General features: G+C 41.2%; 1 protein-coding gene across 2 annotated transcripts in view; it reads right to left on the bottom strand.

The window, feature by feature from the left end:
* Nucleotides 1–647: 647 nt before the first annotated feature.
* Nucleotides 648–20,598, bottom strand: part of SLC28A3 (solute carrier family 28 member 3) — a 58,610-nt gene continuing 38,659 nt past the window's right edge. Inside the window, exons 11-19 of one of the 2 annotated variants that reach the window (XM_003407372.4) lie at nucleotides 19,377–19,457; nucleotides 17,143–17,268; nucleotides 14,707–14,837; nucleotides 12,786–12,954; nucleotides 12,184–12,381; nucleotides 6,753–6,834; nucleotides 5,985–6,083; nucleotides 5,632–5,752; nucleotides 648–4,804 (exon numbers count right to left, since the gene is read on the bottom strand). In XM_003407372.4, coding sequence (XP_003407420.2) covers nucleotides 4,696–4,804; nucleotides 5,632–5,752; nucleotides 5,985–6,083; nucleotides 6,753–6,834; nucleotides 12,184–12,381; nucleotides 12,786–12,954; nucleotides 14,707–14,837; nucleotides 17,143–17,268; nucleotides 19,377–19,457 — 1,116 coding nt within the window. In that variant the 3' untranslated portion in view covers nucleotides 648–4,695. Of the gene's footprint in view, nucleotides 4,805–5,631; nucleotides 5,753–5,984; nucleotides 6,084–6,752; nucleotides 6,835–10,015; nucleotides 10,309–12,183; nucleotides 12,382–12,785; nucleotides 12,955–14,706; nucleotides 14,838–17,142; nucleotides 17,269–19,376; nucleotides 19,458–20,598 lie in introns of those variants that run through there. The other variant, XR_002784991.2, reaches the window with a different exon arrangement.

Here is a 20,598-nt window from a genome sequence, read left to right as displayed (position 1 = left end):
TTTTTCTTACGTCACAGGCTGTAAAAAGTGGCTTTTCTCAGGACCATATGGTTCATTAGCACCATATGGAGAACCTGTACCAGACATTTCTTCCTTGAGTCCTGCGCGCCTATCTAAGATGTGAACAACTGCCTCCTCCCCTCCCCCCGCCCACTCCAGTACATTCAGGGTAATTTAAGCCTAGCAAGGCATACTGTGTCCCTGCTGGCCTTCAATACCTTCTTTATAAGCTTGTCTGATTTTGGAATTGCTCTGTAATTGAAAGTCAGCCTTCACTGGGCAAGTGCACGTCTTAAGCTCTTCACAGTGCCCTACCAGCCTAATTAAACTACAGAAAGATAAGAGCAATTAGGTGGAAGCATTTACAAATGAATGCATGGTAGTAATCTGTGTAGTTACAAGGACCTTGTCACTCAGACCTAAATGTTTGAACATGTTGATTTTACCAATAGGTGGTAATTAAAAAATAAAGAAAACTCTGCCTATCCTATGACTCCAACTTATTCTTGGCTGAGACTCTAAGGCCTCTGCAGGGTCAGAGAAGTTGTTTATAGCCATAGGTTTCTGGTTTTAAGAAGAGAAACGCCATTTCTGTCCACTTCTCTTTTCTGGAAACCAGTGGAAAACAACAAGAGAATAAGAAGAAATAAAGCAAACTTCATCTTTATTGAAATTAGGAAACATATCTGGAACCATAATACTGTGTATAAAAAAAGGCTTTCAGAATATTAAAATTGTACCAATGTGAAGATAGATGCAGAAAGCGAGGAACTTAGAAATTCTTGGGTGGCCTAGACAGAGTACAGAAGTTCTGCAAAGTAGATATCATAGCCTTGACTTGAAACAAGATCAGAGTGTGTAGACTGACAGCAACATACATTGAGTGGCCTCAGACAACTGAGGAATCCTGTGGGAAACACACAGACACTCCATCTTTGCAGACAACAGGGTGGGGGGTGGAGGGTAAATGGGAGGGGGCAGATAGCCCTCCAGTTTGTCAGCTGAAGAGTAGTAAAGGCATCACCAAGCATGAAGTGGTTTCCCCTGGAGGAGGGGCATTTCCAGCCAGCCCAGAGCCACCCACATCACAGGGTGTTGATGATAAAGTTTCTGGAGGCAATAAGCAAAAAGTGCCCACCAGCTCACTTGCCTGGCCCTTACCCTTACTATCCTTTCATGTAATAAGGCACAGGAATAATACCCCTCCACAATTCAAAGATGGACAATATTAAAAAAGGAACCAACACAAGGCTTAACGTGAACATGTTGCATTTATAAAGGAATATCACACATACACATAGAGGTAGATGAATAAAACATATCAGAAAGACTGTACTGCAAAGCAGGTGAAAATTAAGACAATACAGTTCTCCAAGAAGCAATATGGCAACATATATTAATACCAAAAATATACAGAGACTTCAAGGTACCTGGCAAATCATCGTACAGAACTGCCCTGTCCAAGGTGGTAGTCATCAGTACTTGAAATGTGGCTTGTGTAACTGAGGGGCTAAATATTTAATTTCAATTAAAAAATTGATACTCAGCTATTGGAGAAACTTGGGTACGTGACTCTGCCTTTCAACTGTAAATTTTATAAAATCTAAATAAAGATTAGGTATTTCCAATGAAAATTTAGTGCCTGAATTTAGATATATACTAAGTGTAAAATATACACCAGATTTTTCAAAGAATTAGTTTGATAAAAAGAATGTAGAATATCTTATTGAAATGATAGTATTTTGGATATGTAGGGGTTAAACATATTATAAAGTATATTATTACTTTCCCTGGTTTATTATTATTACGTTTTTTTACATTTATTGTGGCTACTAAGAAATTTAAAATTACATGTGACTCACATTATATTTCTATAGGACAACAATTCTATAGATAATAAAAGCACTGTATGTAAAGACAGATGCCCAAGCACTGTCCACAGTAGAAACAAAACTGAAAACAAAATGAATGCTTGTCCATAGAGAAAGGATTAATACATAATATGCCATAATCTATTATAATGTCTTTGAGAGGAATGAATTAAGGTTTTGCCAGTGAACTTGAAGAAATATTCACAAAGTGTGACTACAGAAGAAGAGTAAGCTTCACAGACATGTGAATAATTTCAGATTTGTAAAACTACCATCTCAATCCTCAACAGGTGTTTATGGTGGTAAAAGATAATACGAACATGGAAAAAAGTACAGGATGTTACATATCAGGTTATAAACCTGGGCTATCTGCCTGGAGGAAGGGAGAAGAGAGAAGCAATTAGAAAGGAAATAAAAAGTCTAAGTCCCTTCCTCCCGTGCATGTGGATTATCTGATTTATGTAAAATTGTACCCCCCTCACAACACACAGTGAATGAGGGAGGGGAGGGTAGAGATAGAACTATATCTCATAACTTGTAGGAATGTCCAAGATACATTTCCAAGTGAAAGGAAGCAAGTTGAAAGTAATACATAAATAGATTTGTCATATTTGAATATAAACAACAACTCTCCCACATTCTTATGTATGTTTGTATAAGCAAGGAGAAAGTTGTGGACACTAGTCAATTAACATTGATAATCTCAGGGGTGTGGGACTGGAAAGAGAGCCAGAATGAACAAGGTAGAGATAAAGATGTTTAGATTTTAATGTATATGTATAATCTTCAGTTTTTATAACAAATGACTATTACTTTTCATAATTTGAAAAGCATCGAAAGAAGAAAACCTAATTAAAAAAACAGGGCAGTGATTTTTAAGTTTTCCTTGAAATAAAGAAAAAGAGCTCATACGAGAGCTACATTCAAGGAATACTAGTCACAGACAGAATTTAAAAATTAGTTGGTCAGAAAGGCACACTAGAAGCAGTAAAGAGGTTCTCTTGTGAAGAACCAGGGATGTAGAAGACAGGCTCCAGAGTATTAGACAAATTGAATGAAAAAAAGCAGAGTTAAAAAGAATTAGAGAGATGGTAATAACAATAGCAGACAAACAAAGGAGAACCAACACATGCACAATTGACACCAGAACCCAGAGAACAGGGTAGAAAAGTAGACTTTATTTTAGGAAAATGTATTTATATTTTCCTAAAATAAAGTTTAAAGACTAAAAGAGAACATTGAGTTTCAAGCAAAATTGAAACATAATACTTAGAAATATCTTAGTGTATTGTACTTTAGAGATAAAGACTCCTTTGGGCATGGAGCCCCCTTCTTCACCACCACCATACCCTTACCAAAGATCAATCAACTATTTACACATGGATTAAAAAAAAAAAATGTAAACAAAATAAATTACTTAAGGTATTCCAAAAGCTTCTTCACATTCAGAATCTCTTTTCTTATGAATCACTTTTTGATTCAGAGACATTGATTATGTTTTCCCACATTATCTCCTTTATGCTATCAAGAGTTTTGATAATAAGCATTTCATTAAGGAGCACTCCAACATTGCCTCCAAAATTTTCTTTTGAGCTGCTGATACTCTTTAAGCAAGTTTAATGTTGATGCTTTCCTGGTCTTAAATTATCATGGCAGGTTTTTGGATCTCAATCAGGACCTATTTTTCTTCCTCAGGTGGTCTTTACATGACCTTTTGACTGAACCATTGAAGAGTACCCATTCCCCAGTCTTGTCACCAGGAATATAACCGCATTTGGACATGCATAGACCATGATAGCTGTGCTGTATAACAGGTTGACTCCTTGAAGGGAGAAATGGCTATCACACACACTGCGCCTGATCATATTTTCTTCACAATATTCATTATCCTTCCCCGTAAGAAGATCATTTTTCCATGGCCGTTGACATCATGCTTGTCATGTAACTTGCTTTCGCCAGTGGAATATTGTGGAAGTAAATGGTGCTACTTCCTAGCAGAAGCTTTCTTTTCCCTCTGTTGTAAGATCAGTATACCCAACATAGGGGCTGCTCCTTTAGCCTGGGTCCTGGATATGAAGACAACACAGAGTACAGCCCAAACTAACCCTCAGTAAGCACATAATATGAGTGGAAAGTAAGCTTCAGTTGTAAGCCACCAAGGTTTTTGGTTTATTTGTTATTGCAGCATAATTTAGCATAAGCAGACTGATAAGCTTCAGTTGTAAGCCACCAAGGTTTTTGGTTTATTTGTTATTGCAGCATAATTTAGCATAAGCAGACTGATAGAACTCTCTAAATAGAAGGATTTAAAACCTGACTTCAGTATACTCTAAGAGCTCTACTGAAAGACTCTTGATTTCTGCAGGACTTCTTGAAGACAGGTGATGAGTTTGTGACCGATGGTCTTCCTCATGTGAGATTAAAATTTAGCCTATTTCAGGTCATATGAAAGCAGAGTCATCTCACCTGGGATGTGTATAAAAATGGCCGACTACTAAGATAGAAACTCAATCAACCCACTATGTGCCTGTGGCTGAGTCATAACCCATTTGTTAGGAGACTCCATTTATATCTGTATTTGGACGAAATGCTCTGAAGTTCCAAGGCTAGAAAACCTTGCTGGGATATCAGTGTAGTCCCAATACGGTAGGGGTGCAGCGGAGATGATGCTGTAGATCTGAAGGATCCACTCCTGTTTTTCATCTTTCTTTTCAATTCAAGCCAATTCCATGATGGAGTTATCTATAGAGATTTATTTTTTCTCCCCAAAGCAAGAAAATTCAGCATCAGTGCTCAGATGTTTCACTGGAGAAAGAGGCTGAACTCAAAATGTATTAGAGACCCAACTGCAGTTAAATGTTGATGGATTCAACAATTTGCAGCAGCCCTTCAAAGAATACAGGCTGTGGTTTCCTCCTGGGATGACCTCAGTGCTGGTGAAAAATGGAATGAAGCAGTTAGTTGAGATCAGGAAAACAGTGGATAAAAGACGACACCAAAAATAACATAGGGCAAGAAACCAGCTTTCTCGCCCACATTCTAGTTAAGGTGGGTTAAGGGGCAGAGGGTTAAGGGAATTACTTTTGGTTCTCAAATCCTGGATGGTCTGAAAGATTTCCCCTCTTTCCTCCAAAATAAACAAAGGAAGCATTGAATCAACCCTAATAAAACACTTCCACATTAAGAAGGGTCAATGGGGTGGAATATATTGATTTTGAGCATAGAAACAGTACAGGGTTAAGAGGGGCCGATAGGAGTCTCTGGGGGGCTCTACATGCACTCCAGCTCATCACCATGTTTTCAGGACAGCCTGCATCGCTTGTTTTCCTTGAAAGGGAGACACTAGAGGGTAGTGGTTAATAGCATAAGTTCTGTGGGCAGAGAGACCTCAGTTTTGTATCTTAATTCTGCCTGCACTAATTTTGTGGCTTTGAATATGTGACGTAGCCTCCCTCAGCCTTGGTTTTATATAATGGAAAAATGTACTAATGCCTACCTTATGGCTGCAAAGTTTAAGTAAGATAATTCCTACGAAGTGCCTGCCACACAGCCAGACACATATCAAATGCTTGAGCAACACTAGATAAGTTAATATTATGGTTCCTAGTCTTTTTTTTTTTTCAGTCTTAGGTGAAAAAAGTCAAAATGAAAAAATGCCACACTTTGTTTAAAAGTTATAAAAACATGTGGTTGGGATCCCTAGATCTGATTGGATTCTTAATAGTGGAGTATAAAGAGATTGTACTCAAGAATACATTACCTGTTGAATAGACTTTGGCAACAAGAAACCACTTCAGTTGTGTTTCTAGGTAAGCTGAAGTTGAAGGCATTCTCTAAAATGTCATGGCAGTTGATGTCAACAGGAGAGCCAGAGAGCATGCCTAGAAATGGGACAGAATGCCATTTATTTTATTAGTTAATGAACTCACCGGACTCTCCTTCTGTTCTTAGCTTCTCCACCATGCTCTACACATTTAGCTTTGCAAGATGCTTACCAGCAGCCCTGAGTCTCAGCTTTCTGTGGCAGCATATGCATGTTGGAGGTGGTACCCACCTGAAAGCTGCCATACTGTGGCTACGTGGAGAAAGGACACAAAGGATGGGATACTGTACCTGCGATGCAGGCTGTCAGGAAGCAGGCGATGGTCCCCGCAATCAGAGCCCTTACTGCCCCTGAGGTGATGTCGTGCTTTCTGGAAGGAGCTATGGATGCTGGGGAACATGGGAGCAAGTGTGAGAGACTATTGATTAGGATTCCCTGCCTCTGGGATCTCAGGTCAGCTAAGAAATTCAAAGTTCAAGACCTTAGTGATGAGCTCCACATCCAGAGAGGTTTTCTGGTCTGGGAGATCCACACCTAAAGGCCCAGAGGCCTCCATTCTCCAAAGAAGAAACAAGTCCTAAGTTTTATCCAAAGGGCTCACAGTGTATTGAGAGCATGACAAGGAGATGGGTTGTAAGGACGGATCCCAAATATATGCAACTCATCCATCACCATCTCGACCTATGTCCACGGCAGGCATCACAGCGTTTTTTCCATTGAACTCCCAATGGACTTCAGAATCCTTCTCCCTGCGGCCAGTATAAATTCGCTGGGATTGGCAGGCACAGTGAAACCCACATGTCATCCCGGGGCTGGGGGAGGCAGTTGCACATTTGAGCAAATTCTTCCTGAAATTCATCTGAACAATTCTTACCTCAAATTCAAGCTGAGGTTAGCTTGGGTGCCCAGAGGTGAACTAAATTGCAGCGCAGAGATAAAAATAGACCCAAAAGGATTAACTACTGTTATAGGGCCTTTTTTCCCTGACATGAAGTTACAGAGCAAGGTGGAGATCTGATGTGTGTTTACGTCAGATCTGTTGAACTTTTTTCACTTACTTAGTCCGCCGATCACTATTCCTAGGGAACCAAAGTTGGCAAAGCCACAGAGGGCATACGTGGCAATGGTCTCAGAACGAATCTGTAAGCAAGCATAAACACACAGACATATACAAAACCTGACCAAGCTTAGTAAACCTGACATCCTAATGGGCCTCATATTCTAACTACACAATCAATATTGACAAATAAATGCATGGTGTCAAATGCCCATTGCTTCCCAGGCTTTTCTCCATCTCCCCTTGAATTTTGGGAGAGGGTGTAATGGAGATGTGTGAATTCAGATAATGCTATACATAGGACTTGGTAGCCAAATCCTCTTTTTTCTGTTCAGTGATAACTTCTAATATTCAATTTGACCCAGTCACCTGTTAGAATGTGCCAGGTATTACACCAGTTGCTGGAGATACAAAATTAGTCCCAGAAAATATTCACATTACATTTATTTGACAAAGAACTTACCCAGAATGTATAATGAACTGCTATAACTCAGTAACAAGAAAACAAACACCCAATGAAAAGTGGATAATGAGATTTGGATACTTCACAAAAGATATGCCAATGGCTAGTAAGCACATGAAAACATGTTCAGCATCATTAACCACCATGGAAATGCACATCAAAACTACAATGAGATACCACTCTATACCCACTGGAATGACCAATTAAAAAAAACCTGACAATATCAAATGTTGGTGAAGATGTGGAGCAACTGAAACTCATATACTTTACTGCTGGGAATATAAAATAATGCTGCTGCTTTGTAGAACAGCGTGGCAGGTTCATATCAAGTTAACATATATTGCCTATAAAAAAACCCAAAAACATGTTGCCGTCGAGTTAATTCTGACTCGTAGCAACACTATAAGACGAGTAGAACTGCTCCATAGAGTTTCCAAGGAGTCCCTGGTGGATTCAAGCTGCCAGCTTTTTGGTTAGCAGCTGTAGCACTTAACCACACCTATATGACCCAGAAATTCCACTTCTAGAAATTTGCCCAGGAGAAATAAAAACATTTGCCCACAAAAAGACTTGTACATAAATATACACAGCAGCTTTATTCCTAATAGCCCCAAACTGGAAACAACCCAAATGTCCACCAATTGCTGCTATTCATAAAATGGAATACTACTTTGTAATAAAAAGAAAAAAAGTACATGAAACATGGATGCTAAGTGATGCCATTTATATGAAATTCTGAAACAGGCAAAAGTAATTTACAATGAGTGAAAGCATAGCATGAGTTGCCTGGGATGGGGCTGGGGGAAGGTGTTGACTGCAAAGGAGCATGAGGGAAATTTTTTAGGGGTGATGGAAATGTTATATATTTTGGTTGAGGTGGTGGCTACACAGGTGATACGTCGATCAAAACTTTTTGAATGTCCTCCTAAAATGGGCTCTTTTAGTATGTAAAGTATACCTTGGTAAAAAGGATATAATTTAAAAGGAATTTTTTATTAGTAAAAAGAAAGCTTACAGATTTCAAAGAAGCTACCTCAAATTCCAGCCATGGTGTGTTTGCCTTTCTGTGTACCTCAAATCTGACTGTTACCACCCCACGGGAATATTAGAATGTCTACCTGGGAAGCAGAAGGGTGAACAGTTCTTTCACAGGACAATGAGGAGATGGAGGGAGGAGTTCACAAAAGTGTGAGCATGGCTGTTTGTCTCTATTCTGACAGTCAAAAGGCACTGCCCAGACCAGATAATTCCTTCTCAGGTTGAGGGACTCACTATAGGTGGCTTAGAAGATCCAGTGGGCTCACCAGAGGCACTCCCAACCTGGCAAAGGGCAATCATTTTCTTTCCCAATATACTAAAAAATCTGATTTGATTCAAAGAACAAACCAGGCAAGCAGGGGGCCTCTCTACATTCAGAAGCAAGACTCAAATGGCCATGGTAAGTTTTTTGTTGATTGTAAGGCCCCTCTTCTTCTTCCTGGTTCTGGGAACTCCTTTGCTGATATTTTCAATCAGTGTGCATACAGCAGGCAGGAAGAAAACAATTTCAAGTATTTGTGTAGTTCACCATTCCTGGAAAAGCAATCGCTTCCCTCTCCTCATCCTTTGCTCTCTTGAGTGCTTTTCATTTTAGTTCAATTGGCTTCAAAAGCAGGCAAGCTTATTAAGAGACTGTGGGGAGAGAGATGGCACAGAGGGCTTGAGATTCTTCTTTGTGCCTTCTGAAGATCTACGCAGAAGGGCAGATATGGCCGTGCATGGTTTTATAACAACAAGAAGAGGAAGAGGAAGCTGGGATGATTCTGTAAGTGCACAAGATTGCATGCTACAAAGAGATGGACTGCCCTATAAAAATAATAATACATCCCACAGTTCTCCTTGCACAGAAGCAAAGACCCCATACGCACAAGGGCAGTCATTGTAGCACTACTTACGATAGCAAAGCATTGAGAACAATATTCATCAATGAGAGGATGGTTAAAATAAATTATGGCACATTCATAAAATAAAATACTCTGCCATAGGCACTGATATGGAAAGATATCCAAGACAGGCTATTACGTGAAAAGTGTGAGATGAAGCACAAAGGGCATAATATGCTCCAAAGAGAGGAGCTGGGTAGCAGAGAAAAGTGAAGATGACTTAATTTTCCTTCTATACCTCTTTGTACCTTTCTATACCACGGTATGTATTACATGTCAAAAACCAAGTAAATTATGTTTGTTCTAAGAAGGAAAGGATGGAGTAATAAAGGGCTCATTCCAGGTACTCCATATATTATGGATTGAATTGTGTCCCCCTCCAAAATATGAATTGAAGTCCTGGCCACTGTACTTGGGGTTGTGATCCTCTTTGGAGATAGGGTTTTTCCTTTGTTAATGAGGTCATACCAGAGTAGGGTGGGTCCTAAACCTAATCACTTTTGAGTTATAAAAAGAGCAGAGTAGACGCAGAGACACACAGGGAGAAGACAGATACCATGTGAGGATTGTCTACAAGCAAAGGAACGCCAAAGATTGCTGGCAGTCACCAGATACTAACAGAGATCCACAGGAGGAGTTAACACAACCGAGACCCTGATTTGGACTTTTAGCCTTCAGAGTCGTGAGAAAATAAATTTCTGTCCTTTAAAGCCACCCACTTTGTGGTATTTCTGTGACAGCAGCACTAGGAAATTAAGCCATCATGCTACATAGATATTCTGACCTCAGGTGGTTTTAGATGGAGGTCAGCAATGGGCATAATTCAGAGGGTATCACCAGGACTTTGCCTTGTGGGTCCAGATCTTACACATGTGATACCTTTTCCAAGAGACGGCTGGACACACTCAGCACATCCTGGTTGGTATGAAGAAATTGCCGTGATTCTTTTCCGCATTTTGCTGATAGGAACTCAGAAATTTGGAGACACAAAATGCTTTTCCCTTCATGACTCAACAATGGCAGACGCCATCGAGCTCCTATTTCCAAAGGTCCTCTGTGCCCTTGTCTTTTGTTGGGCTCACCGCAAATCTTCGTAAGCTCTACTCTTCCATCTTTACTTTCTTAGTCACCTTTTCACAAAACTGCTTAGCATTGCCCGAATTGCAAGCTAGCTGGGAATAGAAAACATTTCACTTAATTTAGCCTATTGTTTACGGTAATGGATTGAATTGTGGGGCCCCCCCAATAACCCAAAAACCCTACTTGCCGTCGAGTTGATTCTTACTCATAGTGACCCTATAGGACAGAGTAGGACTGTCCCATAGGGTTTCCTATGCTGGAAATCTTTACGGAAGCAGACTGCGACATTTTTCTCCCATGAAGAGGCTGGTGGGTTGAACTGCTGACCTTTTGGTTACTGGCCAAGTGCGTTAACCACTGCGCCAAAAGGGCTCCTTGCCCTCAAAATATGTGCTATAAAGCCTTTATTCTTGTGGTTATAATCTTATTTGAGAGTGGGTTTTCCTTGTTATGTTAATGAGGCAGTGTTAGTGTGGGGTGTGTCTTAAATCAATCTCTTTTGAGATAGAAAAGACCAGGTTGAGCAAGCAAAGAAGCAAGCACATGTCACGTGATTGCCAAGGAACCTAGGAGCAGAAGCAGAAAAGAGACCAAGACCTTCCCCCGGAGCCACACACACACACACACACACACACACACAGAGCCTTCCCTGGAGCCCGCGGCCTTAAGTTGGACTGCTAGCCTCCTAAACAACAACAACAAAACCCATTGCTATTGAGTCAATTCCAAATGAGCCTCCCAAAGTGTGAGAAAGTAAGTTTCTGTTTGTTGAAGCCACCCACCTGTGATCATCCTTCAGTAGGTGAATGGACAAAGTGTGGTACGTTCACACAGTGAAGTATTATTCAACAACAAAAAGACATGAGCTGTCAAGTCCATATGAAGACATGGAGGAACCTTAAATGCACACTGCTAAGTGAAAGGAGCCAGTCTGGAAAGGCTACATGCTGATTTCAACTATCACGTCCTGGAAAAGGCAAACTTACAGAGACAGTGAAAAGATCAGTGGTTGCTAGGGGCTCAGGGGGAGAGGGAGGAATGAAGAGGTAGTGCACGGGGCATTTTTAGGGCAGTGAAACTATTCTGCAAGATACTGTCATGGTGGACACATGACATAATGCATTTGTCAAAACACATAGGATTGTACAACACAAAGTGTGAGCCCTGATGTGACCTATGGACTTTAGTTAATAATGATGTATCAGTACTTGTTCATCGATTGTAACACCTGTACCACAGGAATATAAGACGTTAATAGCTAATAGTGGGGGAAACTGTGCAGTGGGTGAAGGGGTGTGCAGGAACTCTCTGTACTTTCTGTATAAGTTTCCTTTAAATCTAAAGCTGCTTTAAAAAATAAAGTCTATTTTAAAAAGTAAATTATCACAGTGGTAAGGATTACCTGTGTTTCTACACTCACACACGCACACACAGATTAATTCAACATGACTGAAAATTACAAGATGCTTTTTTCAATCTTTGAAGAAAGGCCTGGCAATCTACTTCCAAAAGTCAGCCAAAGAGAACCCCATGGATCACAATGGTCCAATCCTGTTGTGGGTGGTGTTGCATGAATTGGGAGCAACTCCACAGCAGTTAACGACAATGTTCAATATGAACTCCGTGAGATCAGGATTTTTTTGGTCTGTTTTGTTCTCCAATGTACCCAAAGTGCCTGACATATCGAGGCAACTATTCAATGAATAAAGGAGCCCTGGTGGCACAGTGGTTCAGCTCTTGGCTGCTAACCAAAAGGTAGGTGGTAAGGAACACACCAGCCTTTCCACGGGAGAAAGATGTGGCGGTCTGCTTCCGTAAAGATTACAGTCTTGGAAACCCCATGGAACAGTTTTACGCTGTCCTATATTGTTGCTATGAGTTGGAATCTACTCGACAGCAATGGGTTTATTCAATGAATGCAGGTATGGGATGAAGATGTTCACTGAAAAGTCAAAATAGTTACTCACCGACATATATTGCTGCTGCCCATTGACAAATTTGGGTCCAGCTTCTTTCCTCAAGTTGATTAATTTTGAGAGGTGCTCATAAGCCACAAATTCATTGAAGAATGTCTTATAACCTATCAGTTTGGCAACCATAAAGCTGTCTTGCCAGTCAACCCCCATCATGAATGAAAAGGGCATGAAGATGTATGAGCATATTATCTATAAAAACCAAAAGTATAGAGTTTATTAGCTGAGTAATGACTCTCCTAGTTCTTCTGCCTCATCCCCAGCTCCAAGATTGTTCCAGATCTCTTTTAGGCTCAGAAATCCCTCCACAATCCCTTGCTCCATCCATCGGGAGTCAAGGTTGGAATTGGGTCTTCGGGAGTAATCTGGAGTCTTAGGGGTGGGGTCAGGAGAGAATGAATATGTGTTGGGGGAAGGGAGAGGATAGGAGAGAAGGGGATGGGAAGATGGTGGGGGGTGGTGGTTACAGGATAAGCTTGTACAATGTGTAAGAGTACATTATTGATGGTTAGGGAAGGCTGTTCCCAAACTTATTTTATTTTTAAAGAAAGATAGGCAGAACCAAAATGGAGGGCAGAAGCATGGAAGAATTATACCTCAAAACTCAGCTGCGGGTAGTCAAACATGTTTCCAAACCAGGACAGGGCTGAATTCAGAAAAGACAACAGGGCCAGGAAGGCGATCAGGTTCACGGCGATATTTGCCACCAGGGAGATGGATGAGGATGCGCCCTGTGTCGCTGCTTCCAGGAGATTTCTCGACTCACTTTATCAAAACATAGTAATTCCGGAATTACCAAGGAGCTGTCAGTGGATGGATGTCACAGGGCAGAAATGACATAGCCAGAGCTCGTTGAAAAGACAAACTCTCTAGCTTGTGCCTTGAATTCCACAACATCATGACGGGTTTGGGTCTCTAATTGTGGAATCTAGGTGATAGGTGTATGGGTGTCTAATGTTATACTGCTCTTTCAATCTGGGGGCATTTATAATAAATAAATTGGGAAAAGAAAAAACATTATGGGGATTAAAAATTATTTTTATTACACAGCTACTGAGAATATTTATAAAATACCAAAAAAAAAATTCAGCGCCTTTGAGTTGACTCCAAACTCATGGCAACTCCATGTGTGTCAGAGTCGAACTGCTCCATAGGGTTTTCAATGGCTGATTTTTCAGAAGCAGACCGCCAGGCTTTTCTTCCGAGGAGTCTCTGGAGACTTGAACCTCCAACTGTTTAGTTAGCAGCCGAGCGTGTTAACCATTTACGCTATCCAGGGACTCATTAAGATATTTAAGGTATAAAAACTAATGCTATGAGGAAGGCCTGTTTATCCATCAACTCATTTAAGGAACGGAATGTCATCTTACCCTTGAGGCCCCCCTGTGTTCTTCCCTAATTCAACCCCTTTCCCTCTAATCTCTGCCTCCCTAAAATTTCTTTATCATTCCCTTTCTTCACAATTTTCCTATGTGTTTGTATCCCAAAATAATATATTGGGTAAGTTTGCACATTTGTTCACTTTGTAAGTGGAATCAAACTATATGTAGCAGTTTGGCAACTTGCTTTTTCAATTATTGTTATAACTCCACCTATATACAACCAAGGGATGAATCTCAAAAACATGTTGGTTGAAGAATTCTGCTACTTAGTGAAATACTTGTGAATATCCTAAATCTCTCAGTCTTTTCTACTTTTTTTTTTCTTTCACTTGAACAGGGCAAAAGAAAATGAACGAAATAGAAGTTAAGAATATCTATATCATACCCTCCTCTTCCCTGATGAATGAGTACCTTTGTCTCTTTCTAGAAACCCTGGGGGCATGGAGGTGAAGTGCTAATGGCTGCTAACCAAAGGGTCGGCAGTTCCAATCCCCCAGGCGCTCCTTGGAAACCCTATGGGGCAGTTCTACTCTGTCCTATAGGGTTGCTATGAGTCGGAATCAACTTGACGGCCCTGGGTTTGGTTTTTTTTTGGTTTGATCTCTTTCTTGTTCTGTTATATGAGAAACCTCCAGAAATGGTCATTCTATGGCTTTGCAGTAGTTTTGCATCAAGGCTTAAAGAACACAATGCTATATTTACAATGGACTATTTTTACAACAGAGCCCTGGTGGCACATTGGTTAAGAAATCGGCTGCTAACCAAAAGGTCAGCAGTTCAAATTCACCAGCCCCTCCTTAGAAACCCTATGGGGCTGTTTTACTTTGTCCTATAGCGTCACTATGAGTTGCAATTGATTCGATGGCAACAGGTAACAGGTCTCTTTACATTGAACAGTGAAGAAAAGATACTGACATCCAGATATTCCGAAAAGTTTTTCCCAAGTGTTGAAATGATGACTTTTTTTTTTTTTTTTTTTGCTGAAGTCTAAGTAATTATCACTGGGAGATTAAACTCACGTCAATACTGGTATTTACTGCACTCTCTGGTTATCGGATTTTTGCTGGACTTTGAATTTGCCTCCTTCTCCCCTCAGCCTACATAGTCATCAACTAGGCCGATGTGCCCCACTTACCCACTTTCCATTTTCATGGCATTCTTGAGGGTTATTTTAGGTGTTTCTGTCTCAGGCCAAAAGAGTTTAGCAATAGCCAGTGATGCAGGTGCTGACATAACGGAAGCAGTTAGCAAGTGAGAGGACGAAACCTGGAATTCCAGAAGAAAGCAAGCAAATTAGGCTAAGATTTTCTGTTTGGTTCAGAAGGAATAGCCTTTGATGTGGTGAAAAACAGGCAAAATTGTGCCCTCCAGAGTAGTAGATGAGCACAAGTAAGCCTGTACGCACCTTGCTAACTGGGTAATCTGTCCCTGGTAGGCTATGTTATGGACCATCAAGTCTCAACCTGGGTTATATATTGAAATTTGAGAAGTTTTAAAAAATACTGATGCCTGGGTCTCGTTCTAAGGGATTCTGATTTAATTACTCTGGGGTATGGCCTGGGATAGATCAAGAGGCAGTTGTTCGGACAGAACAAGGGGATACTGCATGGTCTAAAGTCAGGAAAGGTGTGCGTCAGGGTTGTATTCTTCCACCATACCTATTTAATCTGTATGCTGAACAAATAATATGAGAACCTGGACTATTTGAAGAAGAACGGGGCATCAGGATTGGAGGAAGACTCGTTAACAACCTGCGTTATGAAGATGACACAACCTTGCTTGCTGAAAGTGAAGAAGACTTGAAGCACTTACTAATGAAGATCAAAGACCACAGCCTTCAGCATAGATTACACCTCAACATAAAGAAAACAAAAATCCTCAAAACTGGACCAATGAGCAACATCATGATAAATGGAGAAAAGATTGAGGTTGTCAAGGATTTCATTTTACTTGGATCCACAATCAACAGCCATGGAAGCAGCAGTCAAGAAATCAAAAGACGCATTGCATTGGGCAAATCTGCTGCAAAGGACCTCTTCAAAGTGTTGAAGAGCAAAGATGTCACCTTGAAGACTAAGGTGAGCCTGACCCAAGCCATGGTATTTCGGTGGTATTATATGCATGTGAAAGCTGAACAATGAATAAGGAAGACCGAAGAAGAATTGACTCCTTTGAATTGTGGTGTTGGCGAAGAATATTGAATATACCATGGACTGCCAAAAGAATGAACAGATCTGTCTTGGACGAAGTGTGGCCAGAATGCTCCTTAGAGGCAAGGATGGCGAGACTGCGTCTTACATACTTTGGACATGTTGTCAGGAGGGATCCTTCCCTGGAGAAGGACATCATGCTTGGCAGAGTACTGGGTCAACGGAAAAGATGAAGACCCTCAACGAGGTGCATTGACACCGTGGCTGCAACTATGAGCTCAAGCATAACAACAATTGTAAGGATGGTGCAGGACCAGGCAGTGTTTCATTCTGTTGTGCATAGGGTCGCTATGAGTTGGAACTGGCTCAATGGCACCTAACAACAATAACAACATGGCCTGGGCCCTGGGATTTTTAAAGGCTCCCAAGGCGATTCTCATGTACCACCAGATTTGAGAACCACACTCTAGATGAGGGGTTGTAAGCTTTTTCTGTAAAGGGCCAGATAGTCAATATTTTTGGCTCTGTAGGTGATAACTAGTCAACTCTGTAGCCCAAAAGCTGGCATAGATGAACAAATAGGAGTGGCTATGTTTCCATAAAGCCCCTGGGTGGCACAAATGGCTTGCTTTCACCTACTAACTGAAAGGTTGGTGGTTTGAACCCACCTAGCGGCACTGCAGAAGAGAGGCCTGGAGATCTGCTTCTGTAAAGATAACAGCCAAGAGACCCTCATGGAACTCAGATCTACTCTGTAACACATGGAGTTGCCATGAGTTGAAATTGAGTTCATAGCAACAGGTTTGGTTCTGGTTTTGGTGTTCCAATAAAACCTCATTTACAAAAAGAGGGGGCAATTCAGATTTGGCCCATAGGCCATAGTTTGCCAACCCCAGGTTTAAATCACCTTTTATTCATGTCAGTAAAAAAAGATTTTTTTTAACATATTAAAATTTTCAGTCAAAGTAACCTCATCACTTGACTTCTATCTGTTTTGTTGGATATAACTCACATTTAGGTAGCAGGGGTATAAGAGTGAAGCCTCAAAGCTTCTCGAATTTACTACATTCAAATGCCAAAGCAATGCAGCCAACTATAGAGCAAAAAGGGATACATTCTTTGTCTTCTTTTCCAACAGCAATGAGAAACAAACACAGTAACAACAGCAAAGAAACCAAACCAAACCAAACCTGTTGCTGTTGAGTCAATTTAGACTCAAAGCGACCCTACAGGACAGATTAGAACTGTCCCATAGGGCTTCCAAAGCTGTAATCTTTAAGGAAGCAGACTGCAACATCTTTCTCCTGTGGCTGGTGAGTTCGAACTGCCACCCTTTTGGTTAGCAGCTGAGCACTTTAACCACTGCACCACCAGGGCTCCTTAGCAAAGAGAGAAGAAGACGAATTTTCTGTAATTCTTACCCCAAAAGAAATGTATGCGCCTAAGACGCTTCCAGCAATGGTGGCAAACCCAGCAGTCATCATTGCATGGAGCTCGGACTTGGTGACGTATGGTAGATATGGCCGAACCAGCAGTGGAGACTCTGTCTGGAGACAAAGAAAAGGGTGACTAGATTAAATGCTGCCTTTAAAATTTTAGAAGGGTGTGAGCCCTTGAGTGGTGCAAACGGTTATCGCATTTAGCTGCTAACCAAAGGGTTGGCAGTTCAAGTCCACACAGAGGTGTCTTGGAAGAAAGGCCTGGAGATCTACTTTCAAAAAATCACATCTTGTTACCCTATGAAGCACAGTTATACTCCGACACACGTGGGGTTGCCAGGAATCGACTCAATGGCTACTAATGAAAGTAGTAGTTCTAAGTGTGGCACCATCTGCGTTTCCAGGGAACTTTTTAGAAATGCAAATTCTTGAACTTTCTGAATCAGAAACTCTGGGACCCAGCAATCTGTGTTTTAACAAGCCATTCAGGTGGTTCTGATGCATGCTCAAGTTTGGGAACCCACCCCACCAATGGCTGTGTAAAAAAAACAAACAGTGTAAAAGGATGTGTAAATTTGGGAAAGTATGCAAGGCCAGTTTCTATAAACCCTCCATGGAGCCTAGGAATGGACTCTGTGATGACATGGGGCATGGAGAAATTGGGATGCTTTTCTTAGGGTCGTAACATCATCAGCCAAGCAACTCTGCCTAGTGGCCTGGCCTTGTGGACTGGTGTTTCCTAGGTCTCCGTGACTTCTCATCTTCCAGCTTCATCTAGACAGGTCCTAAGCCCCCTTGCTGACGCCAGAGGGAAATCACAGGAGTTCCAAAATGCCAACAGAATCAAGTGCAGGCACCCAGAGGCCCTTTCCTAACTGAGAATCAGAAGCACACCTCTCCCACTTCCCCTTGGTGTCGAAAGAGTGGAGTTGCAAAGGCTTGAATCCCATTAAGGAGGGCAGGAGGCCTGCAGTGTGGAGCTCTCCATAAATAATGGCTGTACTTTTAGCATATTAAGTACCAAATTGAGCACCACAGAAGCATGTGTGCAATTTTACAATTTTCCCCTCATTATTTCTAATTGTTCTATAAGATTGAATGTACTCAGCCTCAATTTATGGACTAAATGGAAACGCAGTACATGAGTCCTCTTACCCCGCAGGTAGAAGTAATCAACTCAAGATGGTGCCCTCATTACTCCTGAGAGATTCTGTGACTATAATTACAATAAATTCAGCTCCTAGGGAGGAAGTATGGACCTCACTTTAAAGACTATGCTTCAGGCTAGTGAGCGGGGCTTGTCGATGAGTAGGCTTCGCCTGCCTAGAGCACTTGTCAGCCTGGGATTTGGGGCCATGTGTTTTTCCGAGTGACTTGATTTTTGCTTCAAATCCAATTTTCTTGGGCGTTGGTGCTGGCAAGCATTCCCACTTGGTTTCCTTGGTGTGTGATTTCATTCGGTCTGAAGCTTTAAACCCGGAATAGCTTATTACCACTTCTTGCTTAGCCATCCCTTAGGAATGCTGCTATTTTGATGGTCACTCCTTGACATCATATTTCTTGGCTTAAATGAGTGTCAGGCAAAAGAGCATTTACCCATGGGATGGATCAGGGAGGCGAAAAGTGTAACGTAATAACTCTTCAGCATTTTTCTTCAGACTCAGCAAAGATAGACTGTTGGCCAGTGCAGACAAGCTGAGAACGAGCTTGGGTAGGTCCAGCTGCATGGTTTTTGGTGGAAAGCCTCTCATGGTCTTGTCCATTACCACAGACGAAATTCTACGTCAGCGTTATTCTACAGAATATGAAGCTGGCTGTGACATGTTTGCAGCTTCAAAATAAATGGTGAGCTCCACTTCAGCAGAAGGGTTCCTAGCTTCTGAAGAGTTGGCCAGAGATCTCAACCGTTCGATAAATTCAGAAAAGGTCTGTTGAGAACCTACAGATGATAAAGTATCTTTGGGAAGATGGTTCAATCCTCCTTCCTCTCAATACATTTCCAAGAACCCAAATTCCACACTAGCCTACAGAGGGCCTTACACCTCTCTCTCTCTCTCGTATCTCAACACTGCTAATAAGGGAGCTCCTTATTTCAACACTCTTCTTTTTACATGAAAAGCAATGGTAACACTATAATATTTTCTTATTCCATTTTCTGGAAAAAGACTATCCATTTCAGCCGCTCATTTTTTTTTTTTTTTTATATTACAACTCACCTGTCCAACAAATACATTGCCAGAAGCAACTACAGATTCAACAGGAGATGTTCCCATAGTAACTAGCATTAGCCATCCAATCTAAAAGCAAAAAAGGAATGAAGTTAGTGAAGAACTATTGTATACACCAAACGTCAGAGCAGGGATAAAATCTTTAAACTGGAGTAACATATGGAGGCCAGCCAGTGATGGTGGTAAACGTAAGTCTACTTTATCTAGTCCATAAAGCAGGCCAATCAAATCTTCCTGTTTGTGTGGTGAGTCTGAGTAATTGTATGTACATTACGCAAATGTGTTTCTGTAGCTACACGGTATACAAATAATATGTGCTAATAATTGCCAACAACCATGGTGAGCTTTACTGTATTCCAAGAACTGCCCTATCCCTCTGACCAGGATGAACCCATTTAATCCTCACAATAACGCTTTGAAGGAGGTCCTATAATTATGCCCATTTTGTAGAAGAGGAAACTGAGGCACTGAACAGTTTAGTTATTTTGTCAAAGTTGCTCACATAATAAGTAGTGATGGGGCTGGAATATAATTTGAGTTTGGCCTATTTTACTTAATTCGAAGAATATCGTTGTTGGTTCCACTTTTCCCCTGGCCTTTCAACGAGAGACCTTAGCGTCCACCTCAGGAGGGAGCCTTAAATAACGCATTTGATCTTCTTTTTTGCTTAGACATTAGCAGAGTCGTTCTGAACATTTAAATGTTTAAAATTAAAAAGAGCTCTGAGAGCTCTTGCTGAAATTCTGAACTCTGCTGGTGTTCTGGTTCTCTTTCTCCATCTCTCTCACCTGGTACATTTTTATTTATTTTACAGTGATAAAAAAAAAAAAAAAAAAGGCTATGCCCAAGCCCTGGAAGCACAGCCCTACCTTCATGTGCATCCAGGCTAGCTTACAAAGTAAGTACTTAGTATTCTGACCTCATTTACGAGGGCAGGACTGACGGTTTCTGGAGCAGCAGGAATGGGATTCACTTCTCGGACTTTACTCTTATTTGTGTGCTTAGAAATCTCCCTCAGATTCCCTTTGTTGCTTTGATTTCTCTGGCAACTCCAAAACGAGGCGTGTCCACACTTGCAACCTCCTCAAGCTCAACAGTGGCTTTGTGCAGGGCACACGGTGGCTAGCCAAGATAAAAGAAGGACACTGTGTCTTTGTTTCCCCTGGGAGGTGTCTGACCTGTTGGAGTCACTTCTTTTGCTCAGGTTTCA

The sequence above is a fragment of the Loxodonta africana genome, chromosome 9 (assembly GCF_030014295.1).
Source record: "Loxodonta africana isolate mLoxAfr1 chromosome 9, mLoxAfr1.hap2, whole genome shotgun sequence".
Taxonomy (NCBI): domain Eukaryota; kingdom Metazoa; phylum Chordata; class Mammalia; order Proboscidea; family Elephantidae; genus Loxodonta; species Loxodonta africana.
Note: the sequence above shows the minus strand (reverse complement) of the source record. Positions and strands in the feature narration are given on the sequence as shown.